The 9599-nt window shown below is 40.5% G+C and overlaps 1 protein-coding gene across 1 annotated transcript in view; it reads left to right on the top strand.

Moving 5' to 3' along the window:
* Positions 1-511: 511 nt before the first annotated feature.
* Positions 512-9599, top strand: part of LOC104514093 (PDZ and LIM domain protein 5-like) — a gene marked incomplete at its 3' end in the record, with an annotated part of 36272 nt that continues 27184 nt past the window's right edge. Inside the window, exon 1 of the mRNA XM_010157642.1 lies at positions 512-607. Within this exon, the coding sequence (XP_010155944.1) occupies positions 512-607 (96 nt within the window). The remainder of the gene's footprint in view (positions 608-9599) is intronic.

Below are 9599 nucleotides of genomic sequence, written 5' to 3' on the forward strand. Positions count from 1 at the left end.
CTGTCAGGTCATAATGTGTTTAGAATCAAGTTTTGAGCTGATGACATGGCAGCATATGATACTAATTTTGTTAGAAATGAATGTGCCAGTACTGCTAATTTCTTCCATACTTATATTTAAGGGATGCTATCAATTTCTGCTTGTCTCAACATTGACTTTCTTCAAGATGAGCTTTAATGTTGGGTGTTTTTCTCCCCCACAACTGCTGCCGTGTCTTGTTATTAAGAAGTAATTGTCAAATGTCTTGGCAGCAGAAATTCTTGAAGTCCCAAGTCGATGTTACCAGTTCCCTAGTTATCTTTCTTCCTAACGATGACAACATGTGAGGAGTAAAGACAGACCTGGTGTGAGGGGTTTTTTTTGCTGTTTTTGTACTACAGAGAGGAACACAGGCAAAGAAAGAAGGCTTTTCAAAAGGTAGGCAGCGTCTTTTTATTGTCTTTAAATTAAAACTCTAATCCTCTTCTGCAGGCATCAGTTCTTTGGATCTGATCCTTGAATACTAAACATCATGAGCAACTACAGTGTGTCTTTGGTTGGCCCAGCTCCTTGGGGTTTCAGGCTTCAAGGGGGCAAGGATTTCAACATGCCTCTGTCTATCTCTCGGGTAAGTGCATTCTCCTCTTTGCCTGTTATGCTGTGGCTGACCTGCAACCTTCAGACATAAGTATGCAAAGCCATTAATTACAGATGCTGGAGCTCAACGTGGCATGGAGGGCTGGGGGTAAGGGGGGAGAAGGGGTGCTGGGAAAATAAAACTTCTTTATTATTTGAAGGCTCCAACAAAATTGTCTTAGGAAGGATGTGTTCATTTGAAATAGTTGTTTTATCTGCGTATATTTGTGCAACAAACAAAAGAAACAACGACTCCTGAATTCCCCTCCCTGCTCCCACCCAGAAAAGAGATGCAGAGATTGGAGGCTGTCAGGAAACAGGCAATTTTGTGCACGGGGCTAAGCCTGTGCTGCTCAAATGGGAGGCAGCTGGGGAAAAATCACTCACGTTGTCCTTGTTTATTCAGCAGCTCTTAGCTGGTGTCTGTTCTTGCAAATCCCACTGTTTACAATAAAAAGGCACTTCAGTGACAGTAGATGTAAATAGCAGTTCATCAATACGTGCCTGAGTGAATGTGCCACTTTCTCACGAACTTTTTACAAAGTATGTCCTCTGAACAGATATTCAAAGCATTTGAGGAGCTAAGTCAAAACAAATGTGATCTTTGTACCCAGGCACTATCCAGCTAGTTTCCTGCTTTGAAACCATGTTTTCAGGGAGGACTTTTCTTTCAATGTGGGCTGAGTTTAAAAGCCTTCCTCAAAAGGAGAATTGGAAATCTCAGGGTGAAGAAACTGGCTTCTGATGGCTCTGTAGCATACCACCTTTAAATTTGATTTGTAGCGTGGAGGCATTTATACAAACGGCATTTTCTCTCACAGTTCTCCTCCCCTTCCTGCATATTCATGCAGTTTAGTGACAAAGATGAATTATTTTTTACACCTGTTGGGACTGTAGAATTGATACTGCCCTGGGAGATGGAGTGGGTTTCTATTTGGGTTTATGCATCATGGCAGTATTTTTAGCTAATCTCATCTATCAATTCAAACCCTGCAAGTTCATTTAGACTTGGCTTATCCTATTCACATGTGGATTTTGCTGGTGAAATTAAAATATAGTTTGGCTCTGCAAAATTATTTTTATATGGCTAAAATAGACAGGAGAGCTGTAGAAATGCCTTTATATGGATGAAAAGGCCAATATCTGAGCCAAAAAGGGATCCAGAAGCAATTTATTCCCAAATTCTGGGGATTTTCAAGCTAAACTGTAATTCAGTTTCCTGTTTGGTAGCTGGTTACTCCTACACTGAGAAATTTGAACTGGGGATGCAGATAGTGCTCTTCTGGTTTGATGGTAGAAGTGGAAAAGCATAGGCCCTTGCCTGCAGAGGGTACTTGTGCATGGTACTGATGAGCAATTAAGCGCTGTAGGCAGTAAGCCATAGTAAACAACTAGTTTTAGGAAAGGGTAGTACTTTTTTTGTAGGGGCCTCTGCTGCCCTGGAGATCTAGAATACAGTGCTGCTGTGAGCAGTTCTTCCCATCTAAAAGTTTCTGAAGAAGCAGCATATGATGAAATTAGCCTAGATTACTACTTTATTGCAGGAATCAAATATGCTGTCACATTGAGTAGCCTAGAGAGAATTGGTCTAAATAGCTATGTATTAAAGCCTCAGTTATGGGATTCCCTAATGACAAATGTCAGTGCCCAGACAAGAACTGAACAGAAAGAAAGGTGGGGACCAGGGTGGTTTTAGGACTTGGATATTGTGCTTCCCCCTCCCTCACACAAATTAAATCCACCTATTATACCTCAGCACTGCTTCCCAGCTGACCTTTTTCTTATTTGCAGTTAGGAGTTGTGGATGTGGTGGGGTTTTTTGTTTGTTTGTGTTAGCTTTGCTTTTTTTTTTTCCCCTTTTGGATCAAAAAAGTCGTTAGTTCTGGTATGCCAATCCAGCTTTGGCCTGATAGCTGGAAGAATTCAACACCAAGTTCCTGGTATGCTAGAACAGTGTGTACCATTCACCCCCCTAGCCCTCTTTTTCCTGATAAAGCATAAATGCCTTCCTGTATGTGAAGGCTGCTAATTAAATTATTTTAGCAAGACAGTGATGAGACAGCAGAATTATATTCTTTGGCAAGGAGGACTTTTTGGGGTTTGTTTTGATTTTAATTTGTTCTCTACATGCTGAGGATGAATCTGGCTGCACTGCTGAGGGCTAATTTCCTGCTTTAGTTTAAACTCCTTGAAATTAAGTTCAAATAAAATACAGTTCATGAAGCACAGAAAATACTATGGTTTCTAAAGTTTTTCATCTGAAAAGCTAATCTCTACTAATGATTTGAACAAATTACGGTCTCGTATGGTTCCTTGGAGAAAGTTTTTAGTAAGGCATTCGGCTTTGTACAGAATGCAGTTTAAGTGGGCATATTCCTTATTGCCTCTGTTAGGTAAAACGAGCCTGGTTTGTGTTCTTCAGTTGGAATTCTTAATTTTTACAGCTAAGCGGTAACAGGTTAACATTAATGCAGGGGTAGCAGTAACATTTATTTTCCATAAGCTGGTGTATTGCAGGCTGGTTGCAACATCACAACCAATAGCAGTGGTTATTGCAGGGTTATGTCAGTTACTTAATATAGTGCTCTCAGGACTTTAAAGTTGCTACGTATACTTACACAGCTGTACGTGGTAAGTAATCTACCACAGGGGATATGGCCTTAGATTTAGTGACATAAATCAGTACAACAAAAATGTGTGTGTACTTAGTATGTGTAATTGTAACTGGCTGGACTTCAGCAGGGTGGCTTTTACAGTCGTCCTCTTCCCACCCTTCCGAAGGTGCCCATCTGAGTCCTGCAGAATGCCCTTACACAGGTCAGGAATTTGGCTGATGTGGGTAGGAGTGTGGTGGGGGTGCATGGCTGTCATGAAAGAGGGGTTAGTGGGAAGGAAGCTGCTCTGAAAGTAAGACAATTTGATCTTTACCCTTCAGCCAGGAATAAAGGGTGGGCTGAGGTGGTAGAACTACGTTTTTTGTTAACAGCCAAGCGTTAAAGCTGCTGAGGCCACTACATGTAGCTGTACTGTAGGGCTTCCAGGTAGTTCATTCTGTAGTGGTACTGGTATAAAGAGAGATTGCAAACTGACCAGTTAGCCTGCAGTGGAGGAGGTAGGAATTACTGGAGCTGAGGTATGCAAATCTAGATTATTTCGAGCTGCTGCTGTTTTTCCTCGCAGCATTTTACATTGATTAAAGAAGCAACTGTTCTCCTTATTCCTTTCTGACCTACATTGGGATGCAAAACCGAATAAAAAATACGGAAAGCTAGAGCAGATGAGAACAAATTACTGAGATGCGAGGTTAATTATGTTCAGGTAGCTGTAAAGTAGCTATTGTAGGCAATTGCTAAGATTCAGACTTTCTCCATATGGAAGAGAAAGCTTAATGTTTAACCATCTATCTGTAATATATGTGGTCATGTGGAATGACATTTGCCATAATGCGATGTCTTCATATGAATGAACTGATTGCTTCTGACTCAACACAGACCACTGCAAAGGCAGCCATTTAACAGGCATCTCCATCTCCACTTGGCATATTTGAGAGGCACTGTCCCAGCACTTTGAGTGCTGGTTAAGCTGGTTACGCTACAAGAATTACATCATGGGTCCTCCTTGTTTCTCCGTTACTTCCAAACAAAACTTATTTCCAGGTTGCAGGATGTTCTGCTAAACACCTGCTGGGTCAAAAAAAGACTATCAGTCCAAAATAATTGCAGCTGAATTATTTTGGTTTTAATCATGATTGCCAGTAATAAAGGATGTTCTATTGTTGATATCCATATAGATCTCTGTCTGGTATTGGATAAATCCTGCTGACACTAGGGATATGTCCAGTTTGGGAATAACATTGGTTTACATTCAATAGATCTTTGTCTTCTAGGATTGTTTGCAGAAGGGTTTTTCTTCTGCTGAATTAGAATAAAGAAGAGCAGTTTTGGAGATAATTGAAACACACTGCTAGGTAGGATTCTTGGAGGCATGCTAAGTATTATATTTACAGAACTAGAGGTGGTTGATGTCTACAACATGGTCTATGTTGTTTACATGCAAGACAGTAGCTTTCGAAGCAATACACACTAGAGTTTGAATTATCATTGGTTTACTTTTCTGGGAGTTGGGTAGTTCCCAGTGCTTAATTAACATAACCAAAATAAAATAAGCGTTACTGTAGCATTAGAATTGTCAAAACTGCTGTCCTCTGCAGATTGAAATACATAGTGTTTAGTATTGATGTATTCATTAGGTTGTGATAAACCGTGAGAGGTTTAGGTATTTGTTCTAAATATACGTGTGGAATGTTTGTAGTCTCTCAATTTTTGTGGTGCCATCTCTAAACAGTGCTTGTCTCTGTTTTATGGCAGTATTTACCAGTAGAAACAAGGAAATACTGAAGTGGAACTATAGTTTGAACAGTGATGTAGCCTATGTGCAATATAAACTATCCAACCTAATGCAAACACATAGGATGCTTTCTTTGTATTTAAAAGTCACTTTTTGTTCAGTCTTGGTGGCACACTAGCCATCTTTCTTCAGAAGATGCTTCACTATTTGTCTTTGTCTGTCTGTAAGAATGAAATGGAATATGGGTCATCTTGATATGTTTGACTTGGCCAACAGCTCTCTTTCTACTGCAACTCCTTTTCAGTGTGTTGTGACTATGCCTCCCCCTTCTTCCTTCTTCTTGGTCACTTTACCTCTTCAAAAAAAACAACCCAAAGAAACACCACACCCCCCACTTTAGGAATAGTCCCTTCTTTTTGCAGTTTTCAGTATTTCATCTGTTTCAAGTATGTTTTTCTGTGTTGTTTTTGCAAACTTGATGGGAGACCCATGACAACAAATCTGTGAGCAAGCAGTACAGCCAGGGAGTAGGTGGAAGAGCAGCCCACCTTCAGATGAAATAGTGGATGTATGTGCAGCACATCAGCTGCTCAATATTCATCCCATGTGATCATACTGACATTCTTCATGCTGGTATCACGAGGTCACTATCAGAGGAGTTGTCTCCTCTGTTCTCCCACTTCCTTCCTGACCAGGTATATACATGGTTAACCAGTTGTCCATGTGGATGTAGCATGTATGGTTGTTTTTGCACAATGTTTGCTTATTGAGGGGCTTGGCCTTTGGCCTTCTTACTATTTGGAAGCAAGCTATTTTAAGGTCATTAACATCTGTGAAAATAATATTAATTAGAAGAGAATAAAAGCAAATGATGCTTTGAATGGACCTAGAGGACATCAGCTTTGATTGACTAGAGTCTAGCTGAGCCTCTTGCCCTTATGTTTGTGTGAATTATTTTATTAAGCCATGTGTGTCATTTCCAGTAAAATCAATTTTTGTATACATATGACACAAGTTATTACAGTGGAGGACTGGGGAAATGGTCCTTCAAGCAGGCACGTGCAATGGGAGAGAAACACAAGAACAGCTGCTGGTCTGGCCAGTGATAATTGTGTTGGTAACTTTATGCTTCATCCTGGAAGCTACTGAGTGCTACTAACTATGCCCTAACTGGCAGCTGCTGGCATTGCTGTGCTGGTTTGATTTGCCACTGAGTTGTGATGGTTTGCATGAAGTACAGCTGAAGATGTATTGCACTGCTGCAGCTTCCTGGTACAGGGTCAGAGACACCGGCACCTACCTGCACCTAAGGCAGTAAGTGCTGTGTTTTACAGGAGCTATCAGTGGAAATGGATGGGATTAGCCAAGAAACAGAGCAAGAAGTGCTACTCTGTTCTGTTTAATTCTGTTTACAAGATGTGTCTTACTGGAAAAAAAAAAAAATACTGAGAATGACAAATGAACGACCAGTGCCAAAGTTTGTATCCTCTCCGCACCGAGTCCTGAAGGAGTAGAGGGTTTTCTTTGGAAACGAATTGGAATATGGACAGTTATAAAGCTCCCAGCTGCACAAGTGGCTTAGTATAAACAAGTCTTCCAAAAGTCCTGAAAGTGCTGTCTAGTGCTTCAGATTTTGCGTAGTTGCCTGCAAGCAACATCTTTCTTTACACCTTCAAGGTGAACTGAGGATATGTAATTTCCGATTGCCTCTCCTTCCCCACTGCTGTTTAACCTCTTTGTGATGAAAATTGGGAAAATGGCTGCTTCCCCTAACCATTTGTTTTCCTTCTCTCCTCTATTCTGCTATGTAGTTTAAAGCAAGACAGACCATTACTGGAGTAGGGTTGGGAAGAAGGGATAGTGCCGGGGAGAAGAGGCGGAATAAAAGTGTCTGCATCTTTTCTCTTCATGACCTTATTTGTCAGACAACGTCTTCAAATGACATAGGAAGCAAACATTTAAAAATTGTTCCTTTACTGATGTCATTCCCCCAGAATTGAGGCTGGCTGTACTGGGGGAAAAATGGACCAAAGATCTCATAGCTGAAGGATATCTCATGTGATGTGTGAATATACTCTTTTTGTATTTAAAAATGCTGATAACTCTCTTTCCCCTTATTTGTCAGACAACGTCTTCAAATGACATAGGAAGCAAACATTTAAAAATTGTTCCTTTACTGATGTCATTCCCCCAGAATTGAGGCTGGCTGTACTGGGGGAAAAATGGACCAAAGATCTCATAGCTGAAGGATATCTCATGTGATGTGTGAATATACTCTTTTTGTATTTAAAAATGCTGATAACTCTCTTTCCCATTACAGAATGAGGACTACAAGCTAAATATTTTGTGACGGAAAAACGAAGGTATTTATTTGCAGTGTCTGCTTCTCAAAGATAGATGTAGTGAAAAAATAAACTCTGATTAGATGTTCAGAGCAGATGCAAAATTGGCAGTCCTTCCAGGGGCCAAAAAGCAGGACCATTTATTGAATAATAACTGCAAAAAAATTAGGCATGTTTTGTTTGAGTATCTGGCCTTGAGGGCCTGACAACCTATGTCGACTTCCCCACTGTTTGGAGATGCTATTTTTAGTGTAACTGTTTTTCTCATTATTCATTGGCTGATGGCTATCAGAAGGCATTGTGAGAAGAGACATGGTGTTGAAAGGTTTGTTTGTTTGGCTTTGGTATGGAGCCAGAAGATAACATTGTTGGCTGCTTTTTTTTTAATTTATTTTGACTTTTTAAGAATAGATTTCATATGTTATCAATATAAGGAAAAGTGTGAGAGAACTCTCTTGTGTGCTTAAAGCAGAGGAAATATGGGAAAGGTGACATTCCTTCTGCCAGTGGTCAGAAAGAAAAAAAAAATTGAGGCTGTGGTTTGTTTAGAAGAAAATATGAGAAATATAAGTACATTTACTTCCACAGGTGACTGTTACAAGAATGGAGACAGAAGGAAAGGAGGCCGCTGCTAAGGCCAGTGTTACAAGAGTCTTTGAATGACTCATCTTCAGGGCAGTAAAAGTAGGGAAAAATATGACAAAAGTACCCATTCAGGTTGCACAGAGTTCTTTGAGTTTCTTAGCTTCAGTTACCACCTTGACATAAAGCCTTGCTTGTGTTAGGGAGTTTATACTGTACTGCTGTTCTGATGTGTGATGCTGAAGAGAACTGATGGGTAAGAGGTTGAGTGTCACTAGCTGCTAGCCTGGTTGAAATAAAGACAAGCTCTCTGTAAATACGCTGGTAGGAGACTGTGGGCTGTATTGGTCTAGCTAAGGCTATGACTGTCTTCTCAGCCAAGTTTGCTGGTAGATCAGGTTCGTAATTACATTCACTTTCAGGAACTGTTCTTGAAAGGAGCATGATCATGCTGGTAATGCTGTGCTGTGACAATTCAGTCCCTTTTTCAGAAGGGGAAAAAAAAAAGGATGGCATTAGAAGCCTGTACTATATTTGTGCTGTAAGATTGGCTCCTCTGACGACTTGCTTAAAGCTAGATACGTGCAGAAATGAAGTTCAGGGAAAGTAGGAAGAGAAACAAAGTGTGGGTGCTGTCACCTTTGGTACAGCTGTGAGGAGGGGCAGGTGTTGCTCTGTGACTGACTGCTACTCAAGCACCAGCCAACTGCATATGCCCATGCCCACTGAACAGACCTGAAGTTTCACATTGGGGGATGAAGGGCATCCTTATTGCACAGGATGTAAAAAGCATGATGTAAATGACTTGTTGCTTCATTCATCACTTTCTTTCCATCACTGTCAGTTAATGGAATGGTGTCCCACACACAGTAGCATTTGATCTCTTGTCACTTCAAGACAGCAGTGCCTTTCCCACCACATTGTCTCTTGTGTATGCTGACCCAAGTAGAGAGGTAGTAGAGGGATAAACTAGTATGTTATAAATTGAAGACCATATTGTGGTACGCGCCCTCAAAGCAGGTGAGTAAGTGCTGCACCAGTGGAATAAACTTGGTAATTTTGGTGTAAAGCATAGTTAACCGCCTCAGAGCACAAAGACACTTCTGCTGTCAATCCCTTATTTTACTTAACAGGGAAAATAGCAGTCTTCAGTGTTTTACAATCCAGAAAACCTGGAGTGAAATTAGTAAGTCTGTGACACCTGAGTGACTGTTCTGCCTGTATACTGTCAAGCTTCAAGATGTACTGTGAGTCCCCACTCAGAACAGGAAGATGCTATGTATTCCTTGAGATTCATGGGGTTTTTTTGCTTTTAATGAAGGCCAGAACATTCCAATAGTCCATAATATTTTTGTTATGTGTTATTATTACTACACTTTCTGCCTCATTCTGAGTTAGTCTTGCATTAGAAACTTCAGCTCAAACAGTTAAGCCTCATAAAAGTAAAAGCAAGAGAAAATGACATCTGATAGTTGGAAGTATTTGAAAGTATGAACTCTTGCAATTGCTGTCAGCTGTGCCTGTAAGAAAGCTCTGAAGCAAAATGTAATGCCTTGTGTGAAGTCTTGTAGGCTAAAAAGTGGATTTTGCCAGGTCTTTAGTGGTCCTGTTGGAAAGGTCAAATGGTTTGCATGTTAACTGGATATGAAAGAAGCTTGGCTTACCCTGGTCTATATTAAGGGATGACCTCATGCAGTATCTAGTTCTTTCCCT

This window comes from Eurypyga helias, unplaced genomic scaffold, assembly GCF_000690775.1.
Source record: "Eurypyga helias isolate BGI_N326 unplaced genomic scaffold, ASM69077v1 scaffold31808, whole genome shotgun sequence".
Classification (NCBI taxonomy): Eukaryota; Metazoa; Chordata; class Aves; order Eurypygiformes; family Eurypygidae; genus Eurypyga; species Eurypyga helias.